This window comes from Brassica napus, chromosome A9 (genome assembly GCF_020379485.1).
Source record: "Brassica napus cultivar Da-Ae chromosome A9, Da-Ae, whole genome shotgun sequence".
Lineage (NCBI taxonomy): Eukaryota > Viridiplantae > Streptophyta > Magnoliopsida > Brassicales > Brassicaceae > Brassica > Brassica napus.
Genome location: NC_063442.1, coordinates 41,573,091 through 41,593,385, shown reverse-complemented (window position 1 = coordinate 41,593,385; position 20,295 = coordinate 41,573,091). Strand labels below are relative to the sequence as shown.

The window sequence follows — 20,295 nt, the reverse complement described above, 5'->3', positions numbered from 1 at the left end:
ACATAAATTCTTCTTTTTTTTTTGGTGTATGGAGCTTTGCATTAATGTAAAGTTGTAATGTTTTTTTTACAAGAAAAATACGCCAAAGTGGCCTAATCAAAAGGAGGATGTGGTGGTGGCCAATGTCACACCACTCCACTAGTTTCCATTAAGAAGTTGAAAATCTTATTCTCTTTATTAAATCGGCACAAAGTTAGAATCCTATCCAAACCTTTCATTATTGCGCTCCGCAACTACTAATCAAATATGCAATTATTATGACACTATTTATTTATATTCTGATTTTTATGTGTGTATCTTAACCCATACTTGACCATAAACATACAAACATAACAAGATCAGTGTACAGAGAAGTCAATTTCTAATAAATTTAGGTGGGTGCTGATATAAAAAAAGAAGTCAAAATCATTTTGGTTAACAGCAAAAAAGGCGACCAGTACTGGTAAACAATGAATTATTAGCCGATAGTTTAAATTCTAACCACTCCATATATGAATTATTAAATTTCATGCAAAGTTGTACAATAATATTGTCTTGGCGCATCAATGATAAACAAACAATATATAAAGATCAACAATGGAGTTTTTTTTTTGCTAAAACGTTAATATCATATAATATGAAAAAAGGAACTTACAAAGTTGTAATCCTAAATACAACACTTCCAAGGCAAAAAAGGAAAAACAAGGAAGTATTACAAAGGGTTTTAGAAAACAATGGAGTTTTTAGTCAAAAAAACAAGATTGACAATGGAGTAGTCATAAAAAAGATTGTGTTTGTCTCCTGTTCCATGGAGGTTGTTAAAATCTAAACATATTTAATTCTAGGAACACGTTTGTTTTTATTTCCTATGGCTCGCTGAACTTTAATTATTTTTCGGATGTGCGATTAAAAAAATACTTAGTAATACTTGGTTCATGAATATAATTTCAATTTGCGTATGTGTTAGTTATATGCATTTTATATATGATTATTACACAAATCAATAAAACACACACGCAAAAATGACACATATCATTTGAGAACTTGCATGGATTCTGCGTTAAAGAAATAACAAGGAAATGATGAAGATTGTGTTCTCTAATTTGTTTTGAAGGGTTAAGATAATTTAAAACTAAAATGGGCGTGTGGTCGACCCCACATGTCCGGATACTAATTGCTTATTATATCGTATATTATATAGATTCAACTTATACAAGAAGTTAAAGATGTAATCATGTAAATGAGAACTGGAAAAAAAAAATTATTAGTGGAAAGAGAAAAGGATAAAATGTGATCATCACAAAAGGCAGAAGGGGTTTGATTAGAGAAAGATAGTATATATGAATATATGCATCATTTCTCAAATGGCTCCTCCTCTCCACTTCCTTTATTCTTATTTCTCTGTTTACACTTGTTTTTACTTCATACAATTGTAAGAAGATTAGTGACAAAGTAATGATCATTAAGAAGACTACAAACCAATGACATTGAACAATAATGAATCACGTTCCTAATAATATCAAAACTTCTATCAACAGAAAACATGCAAAACAAATTCATGTTGTACTTTACATGGTCCAAGTTATAGATATATAGATCTCTAATCGCCAATTCATTACGAGAAGAATCCCCTTGAGATCAATGAGTAGCTGACAACATGATTCAGTTTCTTTGGGAAGCATTTGCTTTCCATTCATCATACACAGACTAATCAACACACGTGTAACCTGAAAAGAGCTTACGTTTTGTTAACGTAAAGACACAAACAGCACATGGATCTAATAGTATATAGTCAGTCATATATTGCATCGAGGAGGAGGAAGAAGAGGTTGTTGAATAAAATGATTTAGGCAATTACATCAGCAAACCCAGTGCTGTTTCAATAATTTTTCGTTAGGTGAATACAAGATATGTGTGATTGTGAATACAGCTAGAGAATTCCCATCCCCAACGCTAATTGGTCAAAACTTTTGACTCAAAGATAATGCTGACCTAACTTCAGAAACTGACAAAAGACATGTCCCTATCTGTACCGTCCGGTTTGAGACTTTCTTAACCGGATTGATGTTACAGTAGGGGTACTGTCTAGGACCACCATTGATTCAATGGAGATTCAAGGGTCACATAAGTCAACCTTGCAGACTGCATCATGCTATAATTAGTAGTCTGAAGCCCACTTACTAAATTACTAGAGGAACTGGACTAAACCAGCAATAAGCCCAAACATATGATTATTGTAGATGAAAACGATGGACACTATAGGAATGGCATGGATACAACTCTATTTTGTGGATGAGTTGTATTGACAAGTATAGTTCACAAGCACGTTTGATTGTAAAGTTGATAACTAAGTGATTTTAGAGAGAAGAAAACGTCAAAACATGTAAATTTCGCTCGTTCTCTTTGTTCCTAATAAACAATTTTCTGAAGTAGCAAACAAAAAAAAAACAAAAAGAGATAACGTTTCATAGCAGTAGCTGCTCTTTTTATAGTTTAAAAACTGCAGCTCCAAGTTTCTATCTCTGCTCTCTATATCTTTCCTTCTGCACAGTTGCTTCCATTGCTGTCGTTGGATTTCTCTGTGGAGCCTAGTACAACCTGTTGTTGGGCTGAACCTGGTGGGAGGAACACACCAGTGCCAGGGACAGGCACTCTTGGCTGAGGTGGTGGCAGTGGCCAGCTCGTTCCCACAGGTAAGACACCACCTGGGAACGGCATTGGAGAGGCAAGCGGAGGAGAAGGTACTTTGAATATCGGCTGAACACTGTTGTGATGATTCTGCGGCGATCTGCTAGGCGGTGGACTCCAGTTAGTTCCCCCTATAGAGTTTCTCGGCTGAGATTTGGTGAAAGTGATGAGAATCCTCTTCTTTGGGATTGAGTGAATAGCAAACTTGGCAAGATCTGCGGAGTTGCCTTCCACCAGAAGAAGAGATCTGTTCAAACATAAACGGATTGAAAGATCAAAAACTTAACAAACTTGAGAGTGAAGCTTGAACCAGTTATATATACCCTGGAGTGAGAGACAGCTTGAGAGAGCCCATGTAGTCTCCCGGATAGTCAGAGACAATGACTCTTCCAAATGTGAAATCACATTCAGACAAGGACAAGATCCCAACGGGTCGTCCAAACCAGGGAACAAACATATGAGGCTGAGAGTGATCTCCCTATAGTTTCAGAACAAGACTTGCACTTAGTTATAAGAAAAACAGATTAATTAGTTAAGAAAAACTAATCTAACCTCGTTGAAGAAATCAATGATGCATGCGTCTGGTTTCACAGGTATGATTTGCTTTGAGACCAAACGTTCAATGATGTCTGAAATAAACGATGGGATTGGCTCTATTCCTCTATCTGCATTTTAAAAAAAACTCATGTTTTAACCAAAACAGTTATTATAAAGTAAAAAAAAAACATTTTTTTAACAGAACTTGCCTTTGACTTTGGCACTCTCATCATCATCAGGCATTGTATCAGCTATAGGGAGACCGAGCTGGATCATCTCGCGTCCATGTCCTCTATTTGGACGTTTATAACTCACATATGCCTCACCTGTTTTTGATCATGAAACAACGGTTTCAAGACCTGAGATTCAAATCATTAGAAGAGTGTATAAAAAAAGATTCTTACTTTGGAGTTGACCTCTTCTTCCAGCGTTTCTCAGATTGTTTGCAAGAGATACCAGTTGAGAAACTTCACTGACGTCAACCATTTTTTCATATAGCTTTAATCCTTCAACAACATTGACCTAAACACACACAAAAAAAACAAAAACAAAAAAAATACAGAAGTTAGTATTGTAGGTGTGAAGTGTAAACAAACATTAAAGAACATACAACTCACCAACTCACAAACATTAAACACAAAAAACAAAAACAAAAAAATAAGAAATACAATGTAGGTGTGAAGTATAAACAAACAGTTTCTCAAAAAAAAAAAGAGTAAAAACAAACATTAAAGAACATACAACTCACCAACTTTGCTTCATACATCTCTTCAACAACAAAAGTCTTTGCCATGCTTGCAGGACACTCTTTATCTTTCTCTTCCTGTTTTTTCTTAGAACTGAGATTGTTATCTGAAAGAAAGTAACAACACATAACCATAACATTTCAATGAAAGTCTAATATCAAGTGAAAAATCAAAGAGTCTAGAGCTTCCACTATTAACATGTTCCACAATATACAGCCAAAAAAAACTTTACTTTTCTTACAAGCAAGCAAGCTAATAAGCCTACACCAAAAGACTATTCACATTACCTATCTTCTCCTCAGCAACAGACAATGCCTTATCATCACTTGCTACTTTAATCTCACTCTTGTTTCTCACCATAGACTCAGCTCCTCCTCCTCTGTAACCACCACCACCCCCACCATGATGATGCTTGTTAAATCCAGGCCCTGATCTCCTCCCTCCAAACTGATCAGAACTGTAATAATGCCTTTGCTGAGGCCTTCCCTGTTGCCGCCGCTTCAAAGCAGCTTGATGCAGAGAGTGAGAGATGTCAGCGATCGAGTAGAACTGCTGCATATAAAGAACTTGAGACCAGCTTGCTTGACGGTGTTGGATTGCTGAGACAACGGATTCGTATTCGTTTTGATCTCCGACAGCTACAAGATGTTGGCAGAGGGAGTCGATGATGGCGTTGGCTGCGGCGAACTCCCCACGAATTCACGAGATGAACCCGTCTCGCCCGTCGGGGATCCAGTTACCCGGTGGCATTGCCATTTTGTGGTAAGTGGTAACAATAAAGTTTGATTCTTTCAAACGCAAGGCAAAGGTTTTACTTCAAACAGATCTGCAGAAAACAGAGGAAATATAATGAGCTAAATAGTGTAAAGATGTCGACTTTAACGTGATTCAGATAAAACCCAGGAAGAAAGTTGTTGAATTTCGGATTTTTAAATTAAATTAAAAAATTATAGAATGAATGACCATTAAAATGTGAAGGTTTTTATTATGAGGCGAAACAGAGCAGATCTGACAAAAAACGAGAATAACGTCGTGATGGTGAAGCTGAGTAAATAAAAGAGGTGTAATCTAGTTAAAAGTGATGATGTATAAAGTGTTACGGGGGAAGCTTCGTAAAAGGCAAGACGAGAGACGGATCTTAGGTTTTGTTTTTAGGACAAGAAGGGGTAAGTGATAAGTTTAGCCTAGTTAATACGCATGCGTTTTAACAGAGTCTAAAATGGTGGCTTACTCAGATCACTTCACATCTCTCTCAATGAGTCTCAATCTCATTTTTTCCTCATTCATGAAAACTTTATTGGAAATTAATATTTTCGGTCGTCGATAATCTCTACTAATAAAAGGGAGCTTTTGAGGCTCCATAGGGCGTCCACATCAGCGGAAAAAATTTATCCCGAAAGATGACACGTGGCATAAAATATAGTTTTACATTTTAATATTAATTATTTTCAAAAATTGTAAAAAATATGTAAACATACAGCATTAAAAAATGGAAAAACTACATTAAACATATGTAAGATTACTATTTTTCACTTAAAAAAAAGACGGCTTATCTCAATAATGTAACATTACCGTTTTATAAAAAAAACAAAAAACATTATATATAATTTCGAAAATAATAAATATAAGTAAAACATACAACATAAAAATGGAAATACTATATTAAACATAAATATGTTTGACTATTTGTCCAAGTTCTTCTATTAAACATTGCCGTTTTACATTAAAAATAGAAAAATACGTAAAGATTTAAACATCTATCTTAAAATATAAAATATAGACATTAACTAAATATAAAGTATAAAAAAGAGAAATACTCAATATATAAAAAAATAAATAATAAGTAAATATTATAAATATATAAATATATGAATTATATATACAATAATAAGTAAATGCACAATTTTTTAAAAATGGAAAGAGTATATTAAATATTAAACATCTATCTTAAAATGTAAAATATAGATATTAAGTAAATAGAAAATATAAGAAAAAGAAATACACAACTTAAAAACAATGGAAAAAGTATATTAAGATTTAAACATCTATCTTAAAATGTAAAATATAGATATTACGCAAATAGAAAGTATAAGAAAAGGAAATACACAATTTAAAAAAATAGAAAAAGTACATTAGTATTTAAACATCTATCTTAAAATGTAAATCAATCTTAAAATATAAAATTATTAGTAAATAGAAAGTATAAGAAATAAAAATACACAATATAAAGAAAAATAAATAATAAGTAAATATATAATATAATCTCGAAAGATGACACATGGCATTAAAATATAGTTTTACATTTTAATATTACTTATTTTCGAAAATTATAAAAAATATGTAAACATACAGCATAAAAAAAATGTAAAAACTACATTAAACATATGTAAGATTACTATTTTTCACTTAAAAAAAGACGGCTTATCTCCATAATGTAACATTACCGTTTTATAAAGAAAACAAAAAACATTATATATAATTTTGAAAATAATAAATATATGTAAAACATACAACATAAAAATGGAAATACTACATTAAACATATGTAAGATTACCATTTTACATTTTTATTTTAAGAAAATAATATGTAAACATACAACATAAAAAATGAAAAAACTACATTAAACATATGTAAGATTACCATTTTTCACTAAAAAAAAGACGGCTTATCTCCATAATGTAACATTACTATTTTGTAAAAAAAAAAATTATATATAATTTCGAAAATAATAAATAATATGTAAACATACAACATAAAAAATGGAAATACTACATTAAACATATGTAAAATTACCATTTTACATTTAAAAATAACAATAATATGTAAACATACAACATAAAAAAATGGAAAAACTACATTAAACATGTGTAAGATTACCATTGTTCACTAAAAAAACGGGTTATCTTCATAATGTAACATTAGAATTTTATTAAAAAAAAAAAACATAAATATAACTATTTGACTATTTGTCCAAGTTTTTTTTTTTTTTTTTTGACAGCAAGACATTCACAGACTCATGTTGACTCTGTAAACCAAATCGGTAACTCCGCATCCATATGAACGACGAAAGACGGTTGTTTCCTAGCACTACGTGCCAAGCTATCCGCCCTTTGGTTCTCTGTTCGGAGTACATGGATGATGTCTGAGTTGAGGAAACTTCTTCGTAAAAGCTTGATATCTTCCAGGTAGCTTCCAGGTACATGGATGATGTCCAAGTTCTTCTATTAAACATTGCCGTTTTACATTAAAAATAGAAAAATACGTAAAGATTTAAACATCTATCTTAAAATATAAAATATATACATTAACTAAATATAAAGTATAAGAAAAAGAAATACTCAATATATAGAAAAATAAATAATAAGTAAATATTATAAATATATAAATATACGAATTATATATACAATAATAAGTAAATGCACAATTATTAAAAAATGAAAAGAGTATATTAAATATTAAACATCTATCTTAAAATGTAAAATATAGATATTAAGTAAATAGAAAGTATTAGAAAAGAAAATACACAATTTAAAAAAATGGAAAAAATACATTAGTATTTAAACATCTATCTTAAAATGTAAATCAATCTTAAAATATAAAATTATTAGTAAATAGAAAGTATAAGAAATAGAAATACACAATATAAAGAAAAATAAATAATAAGTAATATATAATATAAGTGAATACCAAATTTAAAAAATGGGAAATTACATTAAGATTTAAAAATATATATTAAAATTTAAAATATAGATATTACGTAAATAGAAAGTATAACAAATAGAAATATACAATTTTAAAAATGGAAAACATACATTAAGATTTAAACATCTATCTAAAAATGTAAAATATAGATATTAAGTAAATTAAAAGTACAAGAAATGGAAATACATATACATGAAAATAAATAATAAGTAAATATATAATATATGAATTATATATGTAATAATAAGTAAATACACTTTTTTTTTTAAAAATGGAAAAAGTTCATCAAGCATTAAACATCTATCTTAAAATGTAAAATATATAATATAAGTAAATACACAATTTAAAAATGGAAAAAGTGCATTAATATTTAAATATCTACTTAAAAATATAAAATTTAGATATTACGTAAATAAAAATATAAGAAATGGAAATAAACATATTAAAAAATGGAAAAAGTACATTAAGATTTAAGCATCTATCTTAAAATGTACTTCTATCTTTAAATGGTAGTAAATTATATAAAAATGGAAATACCACATTAAACAAAAAAAAATGTATAGTTTTACATTAAGAAAGTCCCTATAAAACTCATTATTCCATCCACATCAACCTCACACTATTAAGCAAAATTTCAAAGCACTCGAGAAAAAAAATAGTTTCACTATCAACTCTTGCCGTCCCAGAAACCTTTAATGACATTGAATGATATTTTTTTATAACAACAAACTTTTTGTTAGGTGGATTCATTGTTGGGAAACCCGCAACTTCCAAAAGCCAAACTTATTCATGGGAATTGAATTGATTTTCATAGACTCAAAGGTATTCTTACAAATTTAAATTAATCTAATCTATAATTTTATTGTTAATATTCATACTAACTCTTTCATAATCAAACCATTTCAGTTGATAACCATTCAAGCGTTTATCTCGAAACACTTCCTTCCTCGCCGAATCAGGTATTGGTTCATGTTGGTTTAGTATTGTTTTTGGTTTACTAACCGGTTTAGGATGGTCTTATTGTAAATATAATTTAAGTTGGTTTAGCATATATTATGTTTAAAATAACTTAAATTAAATAATAATAATATTATGCTTCAAATATAATTTTAGAGAGTTTTCAAATATAGTTTACAAAACATTATAGGTGATGAATTTAATTTATTAAATTCGTTTATTACTTAAAACTAAGTTTTTTAAAAAACATACTGAGTTATAAATATCAATGATGGATTGGTGAGTATAACATGAAGACAAAAATATAACTATCTGATTTTCAAGATAAGAAATTCAGCTTTTATTCAGATACTCAATATATAATATCTTAAATTATGTTTTAAAAAATATACATAATTTATATATATAGATTAATCTTCCAAACTTAAACTATTATATTATATATGAATAATGTTTTTAAATAAAAATAATTTCTGATTTAAAATAAAAATAAAAACAACAAATGTTTATTTTCAAATAATGGATGTAATTTACATTATACTATCATTTAACAAGTATTAGATACGTTTTGATATATCATTATTTTCTATTCCCAGAAAACAATAAATTGTTAAACATCAATATCATCTAGGTTAAGTATACGAACAACAAAAATTCAAACATCACAAAAAATATTTACATAACCATTATAATACAATAATTTAATCAAAAATACAATTAAAAAAATATTAAAAAGAATAGTTATATACTTAATATTTGAAAATAAAAGATATTTTTGCTAAAATTGTACTTACCTGGCCAAGGAGATCGACCATCTTTTTACGGATCAATCGAATGTTGAGCATGTGGTCGATCCAAAAATACTCTGCAGCTTAATAAAATCTCTAAAACATTTATTCCAACACTCAAAAGATAGTTTTGCTAAATATGATAACTAAATAGCCAATAAAATTATAAAAAAATATTTAAATAGTAAAAAATATGTTAATTTAACGTGTTAAAATTTAAAAATAAATTTTAATTATGACATGCATTTTAACATTTATATAAATATAAATCATAGCCTAAATATAAATAATTTAACAACTTAAATTAGAAAAAAATAAAAATCCCGGGCGTAGCCCGGGTTAATCCCTAGTAATTTCGAAAGATTACATTCACATTAGTGAGTTAAGGTACGTTTTGTGCAAATCATAATCGAGATTCCGCATCTTTTTTAAAGATGCTGATTATGATTAAGATTGATTTTTCTTCGATCAAATGGGCCTAGTGACCCGATATGTTATGATAAGATTTACATATGGATCAAACATGGGCCTACAAGATAGGTTCTAGGTTTTGTTTTATTTTCTTGCAACAGACAGATTGTAGGCTTTGTTGGAACTTAGAAGTTATGTCCCTTTGAAATTGAACACACAATCCCAAAAAGAACTTTCGTCACTTGTTTAATTATATGAGATTTGTCTTATGGTTGTTTCCAACTTTTATTGTGTAAAATGAAACTTTAGATAATTCAGATCAGTAGTTATCGACACGTATAATAAACATATATACTATGTGAAAGATGAGTCAGCTGAGTATGACTAGTAATCCAATCTTATTCTTACACTAACTAGGCAAAGAGCCCGTGCGATATCGCACGGGAACTCATTTTATAAAAAATATATTATAATCTATAATTTATAATTTTATATGCCTGATAAAAAAATTAAATCATATAAATAATTAAATTTAATTTTGATGATTAAAATATGATTTACAAAGTATTCAAATATATATATATATATATATATATATATATATATTTTTTTTATAAACCTTAATGTTCCCTTTAATTTTTTATCAAAACACATATTGCATACACAATTGTGTCTTCATCCTTTTTAAGTTTTTTCATACATTTTTCACATGATAGTTATCTTCAACCACTTTTTGAACAAAATGCAATTTTTTTTTTGCATGATATATAATTTTTTTCCTATTTAAGACATAATATTAAAATTATTAGTTTATAATTTTAAACAATTATAATTTATATGTTGGTAACTGTTATTTTGTATATTTATCTACCTGCTTTATTTATTGAAAATGAATATTCAGAAAATTGAATATTGTAATAAATATATGTTGATTTACGTTAATATGACCCGTCTCATTTATAATATTTTTTTTTTTAATTTTTGGGAGAGTTCTTATAAAATACCAACACTTATTATATATAAACTAACACATTACTTAAATAAAACCAATATTTTTTAAAGCAATCCTACTTTGAGATGAAAAGACACCTTGTTTAGATGAAAAGTTGCAACTTTGACATTATTTTTTTCACCATTTTATTATTAGTAGATTAGTGAAAATTTGATTTGAAAAATGCATGGGAGAGACTATTTATAGATTTTTTAAAGCCTATTTGAATAGTCACAACCCTTCAATATGAATAGTCACATTCTTCTAATACTCACAATTTCTCACTTTTTAAAAGACGATACTAGTGAATAGTCACAACTTTTAGACTATTTTTAAAAGGACACAACCTTATAACATATAACTTTTAGAAAAGACACAACCCTCTACACATATTTTTCAAAAGACAACCTTTCAACATAATTGAAGTTCACAACCTTAGGAATTAATTGGAAAAGACACAACCTTACAACATAGAACTTTTAGAAAAGACACAACCCTTTACACTGCTTTTTCAAAAGACACAACCTTTCAACATAAGTGGATTCACAACCTTAGAAATTAATTGGAAAAGACATAACCTTCCAACATAGAACTTTTAGAAAAGACACAACCCTTTATATTTTTTTTTCAAAAGACACAATCTTTCAACATAAGTGGACTCACAACCTTTGGAATTAATTGGGATTGCTATTATTAGTAGATTACGGATTTTTTCTGCTTTCCTTAGTAAAGTCGTTGATTAATTAATGGGATGTAATTGTATATAACCGCGTCCACATATAATAAGACGACACGTATAGATATCATTGTTGTTGACGTTTTATCTTACTCTTATTTTATGTGATCCTCTATAACCAAAAGGTCCAAAACACTAAGTAAAAGTAAACATGTCATAATGGCTCAATGGGTATCTTCACCAGGATTCAGGAAGATGCCATCTGGAGACACCACTTGTTAAAACTTACAAGGTACACGACATGGTATTCGACAAATATATACGATCTTTTTTCTCGAACAATTTAAAGTTTGTCACAGATTATCTTCAAGGTGCCATTTGTTTTCGCCCAAGTGCTCCATGTTTGAATGTTTCTACACTGAAAAATAAGTGTAACTCGGAAAACATCGCACGAAAGTCATCCCAAACGGACCCACAATTTCTAACGTCGATGCACCTTGAAATGACACTGTTGATGACGCATTGTGTATATGTGAATGAACTGAAATGTGCAATGTGGTCACCTCACGTAAAATAGACAGTGAAGTCAATAATATATGCTGGCAGGACCAAAAAGTCAATAATATTTACTGGAGCCATTGAAATACTTGTACAGGATAAACAAACGTACTCATTTTTGTTGAAAACCAAGAATTATGAGGACCATACATGCATAATTCATAGTATGAAGAATGAGAATATATGAAGAATGAGAATAGCTTACGAAAACAAAAATTGATATCTTATATTCCATCTGCTTATTTTATGAATATTCGTGTTTGATTATTTATTGCCACTTTCTCCAGTTTGACATTGTATTCCTAAATTTTTAGCTTACAAATAACAATTCTATTAATTTATTCGTGTTAAATAAAATATTCAAAATATTTTATTATTATGTTTCACGACAATTTTTAGTGGGGGTAAATAAAAATATCTCAGTACTGTCAATCCATCGCTCAGTCCATAATTCATATTCCTATACAAGATAGAAAATGCCAAAAAAAAAACCCCTCTAGCTAAAATAATACACACCACCAAATCATATCGACTGGCGGCTCTTGCTACGGTGCTTCCCATGACGGTGACGGTGAGGGATCCCACCGAACGTTACCGGATCATAGACCCTAAGCCGCTTAGCCTCCTCCGGGTTCACCACACACTCCGGCAAAGCCACCTTGTACCTCGTACGGTCATAACAATACGAATAAGTCATGTGTTTCCGCCGCAAGCTGTCCATTTTCTTCCTCTGAGACTCTGTTATCTCCGACGCTAGCCGTAGATCCTCTGCGGCTCCGTCTTGGCAGCTCAGAACCTTCTCGATAGGGTCAACGGCGCAGCCGTGGAGGATCATATCGGTGAACTGAGCAACATATGGGGCAAATTTGTAATTTACACCATACTTGCCACCGTTGGTCGCCCATTTGGAACCATCCCATATGGTTGCGTATAAAGACATAGGCTTCGCCGGGAAGTCACCGCCCATTGACGCCGTACGTTTGACCTCTCTGATCGGAATATTGTCTACATAAAATCTGCCATAAATAAAAAAAATAAGAATCATAATTTGAAAATTATCTTAAAAATATGACATTTTTGGTTACAAGATTCCAGGTTTTTTTTAGTGGACTGGATTAAGATTCTCTCTTCCAAAAATACTCTGTTTAGGTCTCTGATATTGCCAGGAACGAAAGCTGTAAAGCACATAAGTTTCCAGAACAAGAAACCAAACTCCACTCCACTAGCTTTACGTATAAAGTTGAATGAAACAAAAAAAATTAATTCATCACATAAAACCCATTTGGCTTTCTTTTAATAGAAACATCAGGCGACGGTTAAAAAGTCTGATAGATCATTAAAAGACTCATAAAAGCCCAAAACTATCAAGTGACTTGGTTAACTTTTCTAAGCTGAACCAGAGACTTAAGAGGATGATTAACTAGTAATTAAAATTGGTTTTGTTTATAAACTTACATGATGTGAGAGTGAGACCACATGATACTGTACTGGTGAAAATCTTCTGTTGGGTCGAACCAAAGATTGTATCTTTCTTCTCTGCCCAAATGCGTGCTTCCGTTACCATATATGTTGGTCTGAATCCTCCATTCTTTGCCTCTGATGTTCCCGAGAAACTCAAAATCAATCTCGTCATGATTCTTCTCATATATGTCCCCATTTGACAGCTGATAATGAGAAACATGCATAAACACACACAAAAAAAAAGATTTAGCCCTTGTATTCCTTATCTAATCCCATTGAAATAGTGAAACAAAGTCTTCAAGAAATATGTTTAATTAATTAGTAAAAGAAATAGAGATTAGATTTATGCTTACATAGAAGGCAATAACAACTCCTGCAGAGTAATCTGCTGGCAATTTGATAGAAGAACTGAAGAACCCATGTAAGTAAATATCATTTGAGACAAACCCTGAGCCTGCAAATTGATTACAGGTCAACATAACACTAAGTAAAAATAATTAAAAAAGAAAGCAGAAACAAAAAAGACCCAAGAGGGACCAAGAAGACAAACCGGTTCTCTCATCAAGTATTAACCGGACAGATTTTCCGTCTCTGTTAACAATCATATTCTGGTCACCGAATAGATGTGTGTAACCTTCGTCGAACTGTATAAGAGGAAGCTTTTGCAGAGCAAATCCGGAGACTAAACCGGTAAAGAGTGACATGAAAACTAAAAATCGAGCTACAAACCCCATTTTCTTGAAGATTAATTTCAACTGTGTATAGTATTACGAGGGGGAAAAGGGGTGAATAGATATAAATGGATAGCTGAGCGTGTTGAGGACGAGCGAGCTATGGAGGTGTGTTGAGAAAGAGAAAGAGAGAAATAGCATGCATACCAAGATATCGACTGCAGAGTACGTCTGGCTATAAATGGTTCATATTTCTAAGAATTTAAGTTTTTATTATAATGTCAACTTACTTCATAATTACTTTTAAATTTAGTACACTGAATTAATAGTACATGTTGACAACAACTAAAAAAAAGAACAGAAAACAAAAAAAAATTGGTAGTACATTGGACTGAAAGAATCTTGAGACATGAATGTAAACAAGTATAATCAACTTAATAACTAAGCACACTTTTTATTACAAGATCAATTTAATCACAGAAAATTTGATTAACAATTTAACTAGTAGTTATATAATTGAAAAATCTATATAATCACGTTGAAATTTAGGAGATCATAAAGAAAAGAACAAAAGATATATAAAAGACGGAGAGAAGCTGACAAAAAATAGCAATAAAGCACAAGGTGCTTTGGTGCTTACACATGTGTCCCGCCCGACAAATAGTCACAGGTAGACTCACTCACACCTCAAAATTATTTTATTTTCAGAGCAAAGAAAGAAAATTTATACAGATGAAATACTACAAATACTGTAGTATAAGTATTTGTTTCAATCATTACAACATTTTTAGTATCAATTATAATTTTTCTATAAAATACTAAGATAAAACAGGAGTTAAAAGGGTTAAAAATTGTGAAGGGAACAAAAAGCAGAAAATAATTAGAAACCAAGAGTACTTCTCGTTTATATTTACCATAACACAGCCCAATATTATTTTTTATGGATAGAAATAGTCACACTTGAGAACAAAAGGGGTCCCATTTAAAGAAAAAGTTAAATCACTTGGGTGAAAAAGTTGGTTCGACGCTTTACGATAATAAAAACAAATAAAAAGCCAATTTGATTAGCCTCCCCATTTGCCGTCCCGTTACATTCCCGACATGACCAAGTGATTGAATATTTTAAGATTTGCCCTTAATAAAGAAATCAATCCGCGATCGAAGGAGAATCGCGTAAACCAATCGCCAAAATAGTTGAAAACGCAGCTGTGACCTGACGGTAGCATCATGGAGCAGTGGCCAAGATGTAAACGTTTGACACGGCGGAGAAAAGCCAATTAATGCCTGAAAATTGCCGGTTGTTTTGAGAAAAGCGGTATGGTACGAATCAGCAGCGAAGTAATTGCAACTTTGTTTAACTACAAGAACTAGAAGTTAAATCTATGGTGGTATCAAAAGCATATATTCATAATATACTGCAAAGTTAAATCTATTAAACCCAACATTCTAGACTTATAGTTACACATATGCTATCAAAACCAGCTAGTCAACCACACAAGCTTGGTCGAGTGGTACATCGAAATTTGGAAAGGTGATAAGCACCCCATATTCGAAAACGAAACAAACTAAATTCAAATTTATCCGTTTCTGTGGTCATACGACATGTATATCTAATTTTCATTATGATCAACCAGATCTATTTGGTGTCGATAAACAAACCTCCCAATGACTAGACGGTTGGGTCTCGGTCTGCCAAATACCTCTGGATTATTAAAAAAACAGTGAATCGACTAGATTAATTGGTAAGAGCACCTTAAATACTCATAATCAAGATTCAAGACTATAAAAAAATTTCTCATACTTTTGATTGTTTTATATTCAAGCATAAAATTAAGGGAACTAGACCTTCCAAACTGTAGAGTACATAATTTTGTCTTTGTATAAAAGATACACACTACACAAGTACACATAATGTTGGGGGGGGGGGGGGGGGGGTGATATTTTTTCGGTGAATGATGAGTAATTTGATCGGCTTGTGACTCTGACGTTGTATAAGTCTGGCTTAAATTTTGTTAGGTAAGTACTGACGTATAGAAATTTACTTCAAGTCAGCATCAAGTAGCCGTTGGTCCTTGGCATAGTCTCACAGCTAAACTACTCTCTGCAACGCAATTTACGGCAACATTGACGCCGTTAATACTCCTCTGTAGATGAATATAAGTGTTTGTCAGCTGAGATGGGTCCATGCATAAATAAACCAATTTACAATATCATTGTTATGTATAGTACTATATGTTTGGTAGGTACATAAATAACATTTTGTTTGTTTTTAAAGTTAACTTTGGGAACTCACAACGGTCATCATCCCAACAAGTATGCTGGGAGCAAATTAGCGAATAACACAGTTTTCTGCTAACGTGTGCGTAGTAATGCACGTGAGCTAATGGAAGATCCCAATGAGCATCAGTGCATGAAATATTCACGTGCGATATTTTCCTCCCATGCATATCGGTAATTATTTTGTTGCTGGGTCCAACGGCTAAGATCCGAGATTTGGTTTTGTGCATTAACCCAAAAAATTAGCCGAGTAAATGGTAACCAATAATGTCTGATTCGCGTAGCAATATAAAGACGTTGTGAGGGCAACAAACCGGTGATATGATTTCATATACAAGAGGCTTCTTGTCAAGGACCCATTTGGAATTGAAATTATACTCGAAAGCTTATAAAGGCCATACAATTATATCAAAGCCCAATATTTAACATATCGTCACTATGAAACAAATATTAATCATTGTTTACAAAAAATATTATCCTTAGTTTTCCTTCTCCGTACATGAACTCATATGGTCAGGTGTCATCTAAATAATTAATTGACAAATACTCGATTTGTTGAGAAAAATAATATCTTCTCCATCTAAATTTGACCATGGATGCTTTGATATAATTATGCTATTTGAATGATTATGTTAAATCATATATTCAAAGAAACGAAATACAATGAGGTATGAATGCCCTTTTTCAAAAAAAAAAAAATATAAAAAATACAATGAGGTAAAACAAATTAAATTAGAGGGAGAGTCTGACCATGGACTCTTTGATATAACTATGCTGAATTCAATTGAAAAACTATCATAATACAATTCTCTGATCATACATTGAAAGAAACATACTTCGGGTCAAAGGATTAAGATTTAATCGCAAAAAACATTTAAACGATATTTTGCAAGGTTAGTCATACTTTTGAATCGTTCAAAGTATATATTTGGTCACGATAGTTGACCATAAATTGACATTTTATAAAATAAAATACATGTCGGTCTATATATTGACCAAAAGTTTTCTCGAGTCAAAAAGAAATTTCTAAGTTTCCTGGTTTCGGCGAACCAGAGATTAACGGCGTGTAAATTGAGTTATAGGATGAGTCCTAGTTTTTAGTTGGAGATTCCTGGTTAGAGTAAACTGTTATTAGCTAAAAAATCTAAACGCCTGTGACATATCCACTTGATTGGCGCATTAGCCACATATATAGGCCTGTGATTTAAACTCCATCTTCCCACTGACTGGATAAAAAAGGACGGTGATGTGGAGTCGTACAAAGTTTTAGTTTGGAATTTAATCTATCTAAACCAAATTAATACTCAGCTGAAATTCTGGTTCAATTCAATAATCTTATCCTAATTAACTTTAATTGTTTGTGCCCAATCCTTAGCCGTATAGTTATATAAACTATCAAATGTTCATTATTATCTGAAAAACGACTTATATATTTTGGCTGCGGATGATTGCCTTGCCTCAACCTTAGTTGAAACTTGAATCCATCTATATATTTTGCAATTTTTATAAGATTTACTATTATGCTCAAAAATGTATCAGTAGCCCTTGTTTCTTCCATCTTTTAACTCTTCCCTACCTCTCTCACATTTTAAGAATAAACATATTTGCTTTTATTGGACGTAGTAACTGGACCCAATCTCTTTCCTCTATTTTCCGTCTTGGAGCTCTCTCTTTATACAACTTAAAAGATCAATAATTTCTTACATCAAATAATTAAGGTTGGTTCTAGAAAAAGGCAACAGAAGGTAGGGCCAAAGTGAGTTAGATAGATGAGATTAGAATCAAACGTACGAAAAAATCCAAAAGTGTGTAACCTTAGCTGTTTTCGTTGTAGAAACCCCATTCATTTTTATTCCAAACCCTTATACGCAAGCAATTCATTCGTTCACCAATATCTTGCATGACCAAGTTATACTAATTTTAAAATTCTATAAATAAGTGATACTCATAAACTAATAACAAAGTCGAGCTAAGTTATGTTTTTGGTCATAGTTAATTAGTTATAGGTCACCGAACGATTCAGTTCATCAAAACAAATATGCATGTATAAGTCTTATATATTAGATTTTTGTTTTTAACTAGGGGAAGTTTGGGGTATGGACCTAATCTCCCCTAACCCGGAACTAGGGATGGGACTGAATAGAAGCAAGTGAATCATGTCCTTCAAGGCCGGCGAGACATATTTAGTTTAGGGGCCAAGAATAACCAAGAATGTTCCTAGCTCTAATGATATTGATGAACATAAATGTCTTCCGGTGATATTATAAATTAGATTTATATATGGCTTAAACACTTGCGTATGATTTTATGTTTCATATTTTGATTAAAGGCAGTCCTATTTATATATTGTTTTGGGTTGTTTTCACACATCAATTATATTAGTATAAATAACCCTTTAAGATATCATCCGTACCCGACAGAACCGATACGCAATACACAATCTAGCACATTCCCTTCTGTCATGTTCTCTCTCAGTATTGCTTGACTCATCATCGTGTTTAGCAAGAGAACCAAACTAAAATCAGATGGACGTCTCAGCAGATCGAACACCTTTTAAGCGTCACTCGTCGCTTTCAACGCTTGTGGCTCACTTCTTTGGCATATTAGCCGTTGTTCTAATGCTCATATGGCTTCTTCATTACCGCGAAGGCATCGAGTATGGCTCGGACAATCCCCTTAAGATTTTAAATGTAAGTTTGTGTCTTTACAGTTTGTGTGTATATAAATATATACTTCAAACCGTTCAGTCATGTTTTAACTAGTTTGTCATTTTTTTCTAATTACTCTTTTTGGTTCGGAAATGGTTGATATATATAGGTGCACCCATTTCTCATGTACTGTGGATTTCTCTTCCTCGTCGGCCAAGGTAATTCAATCACGACTTAAACAAATAACAAAAAAAAAAATGATAAAATGGTAGTTTTCTTGCATATACATAATATAACCAATAAAATGATTTAGGTTTCCAAAAAAATTACATTCGTGATTATGCATGAATTAATTATAAAAACAATAATTGACAATGATTGTGCAGCGATGATGACGTACAAAACGGCATATGCCTCGCACCAAGTACAGAAAATGGTTCACGGTGGGCTTCACTTAATAGGATTAGTTCTAGGTATTGTCGGAATCTCCGCTGCCTTTAGATTCCACGACAAACTAAACCTTAAAGACATGGTATCTCTTCACTCCTGGATCGGCCTCACCACTTTCATCCTCCTCGGCCTCCAGGTTAATATCAGTTCATAGACGTGGATTTTAACGTTAATTAAACCATCGCTTTGTTGAAAATTTGTGGTGGTGATGTAACTTTACAGTGGCTACTTGGTGCATTCACATTCCTTGCGCCACAATCTTCATCAGGGACAAGAGCAAGGATGATGCCGTGGCACGTCTTAGGTGGTCGGGCTCTATTTTATATGGGTATCGTCGCAGCACTTACCGGACTCATGCAGAGAGCCACGATGCTTGGTCAGAGCACAAACGCTGAGTCACGTCTCATTAACTTCACCGGCTTAGCCATTCTTCTCTTTGGCGTTTCCGTCGACTTCTCCGTCGCTCTTGGCCGTTATGGTTGACGGATTCCTATATTAGCCTACCGTTAAATTGATTTTTATGCATTGTATCATTGAATGAGTTCTTGTTTGATTGTTTGTTTTGGTGTGTAAATGTGATTGGGAGATATCTAATTGGGCCCTGAGAGTGTGATTGTTTGATATTTTGATTCTAAATTTTACTTATGTATGTTTTTTCTTTGTTGTTATTTCATCTTTGATGCTTACTAAAAGTCATTATTTGCATATTTTAATTGTAGTGATATATTCCCACGTCAGAAAGCAATTTAAACGGT

At 31.6% G+C, this 20,295-nt stretch overlaps 3 protein-coding genes across 4 annotated transcripts; 1 reads left to right on the top strand and 2 right to left on the bottom strand.

The window, feature by feature from the left end:
* Positions 1-2,344: 2,344 nt before the first annotated feature.
* LOC106434650 (RNA demethylase ALKBH10B) lies at positions 2,345-5,144 on the bottom strand. Of its 2 annotated transcripts, none has more exons than XM_048741730.1 (8): positions 5,051-5,144; positions 4,238-4,776; positions 3,953-4,056; positions 3,609-3,726; positions 3,414-3,530; positions 3,220-3,332; positions 2,991-3,145; positions 2,345-2,914 (listed from the first exon to the last, which is right to left on the bottom strand). In XM_048741730.1, the coding sequence occupies exons 2-8, from the start codon at positions 4,506-4,508 to the stop codon at positions 2,509-2,511; spliced, it is 1,284 nt and encodes a 427-aa protein (XP_048597687.1). In that variant the 5' UTR covers positions 4,509-4,776; positions 5,051-5,144; the 3' UTR covers positions 2,345-2,508. The 2 variants fall into 2 exon arrangements, with proteins under 2 accessions (XP_048597687.1, XP_013730965.2); XM_013875511.3 differs by having other exon boundaries at positions 4,914-5,139.
* Positions 5,145-12,385: 7,241 nt separating this feature from the next.
* LOC106434646 (probable xyloglucan endotransglucosylase/hydrolase protein 28) lies at positions 12,386-14,564 on the bottom strand. Its single transcript, XM_013875503.3, has 4 exons — positions 14,045-14,564; positions 13,848-13,948; positions 13,489-13,697; positions 12,386-13,049 (listed from the first exon to the last, which is right to left on the bottom strand). Exons 1-4 carry the CDS (start codon positions 14,226-14,228, stop codon positions 12,557-12,559), a joined length of 987 nt encoding a protein of 328 aa, XP_013730957.2. The 5' UTR covers positions 14,229-14,564; the 3' UTR covers positions 12,386-12,556.
* Positions 14,565-18,399: 3,835 nt separating this feature from the next.
* LOC106414159 (probable transmembrane ascorbate ferrireductase 3) lies at positions 18,400-20,247 on the top strand. Its single transcript, XM_013854867.3, has 4 exons — positions 18,400-19,132; positions 19,260-19,308; positions 19,477-19,676; positions 19,763-20,247. The coding sequence occupies exons 1-4, from the start codon at positions 18,968-18,970 to the stop codon at positions 20,021-20,023; spliced, it is 675 nt and encodes a 224-aa protein (XP_013710321.2). The 5' UTR covers positions 18,400-18,967; the 3' UTR covers positions 20,024-20,247.
* Positions 20,248-20,295: the final 48 nt, after the last annotated feature.

Coding starts and splice junctions, on each gene's coding strand:
- LOC106434650 (XM_048741730.1), bottom strand. CDS start 4,508: ATGCAGCAGTTCTACTCGATCGCTGACATCTCTCACTCTCTGCATCAA. Junction 3,333..3,413: donor TGAGAGTGCCAAAGTCAAAG/GCAAGTTCTGTT, acceptor TTTAAAATGCAG/ATAGAGGAATAGAGCCAATC. Junction 2,915..2,990: donor AAGCTGTCTCTCACTCCAGG/GTATATATAACT, acceptor ATGTTTGAACAG/ATCTCTTCTTCTGGTGGAAG.
- LOC106434646 (XM_013875503.3), bottom strand. CDS start 14,228: ATGGGGTTTGTAGCTCGATTTTTAGTTTTCATGTCACTCTTTACCGGT. Junction 13,949..14,044: donor AATACTTGATGAGAGAACCG/GTTTGTCTTCTT, acceptor ATCAATTTGCAG/GCTCAGGGTTTGTCTCAAAT. Junction 13,050..13,488: donor TGGTCTCACTCTCACATCAT/GTAAGTTTATAA, acceptor TATTTATGGCAG/ATTTTATGTAGACAATATTC.
- LOC106414159 (XM_013854867.3), top strand. CDS start 18,968: ATGGACGTCTCAGCAGATCGAACACCTTTTAAGCGTCACTCGTCGCTT. Junction 19,309..19,476: donor TCTCTTCCTCGTCGGCCAAG/GTAATTCAATCA, acceptor ATGATTGTGCAG/CGATGATGACGTACAAAACG. Junction 19,677..19,762: donor TCATCCTCCTCGGCCTCCAG/GTTAATATCAGT, acceptor GTAACTTTACAG/TGGCTACTTGGTGCATTCAC.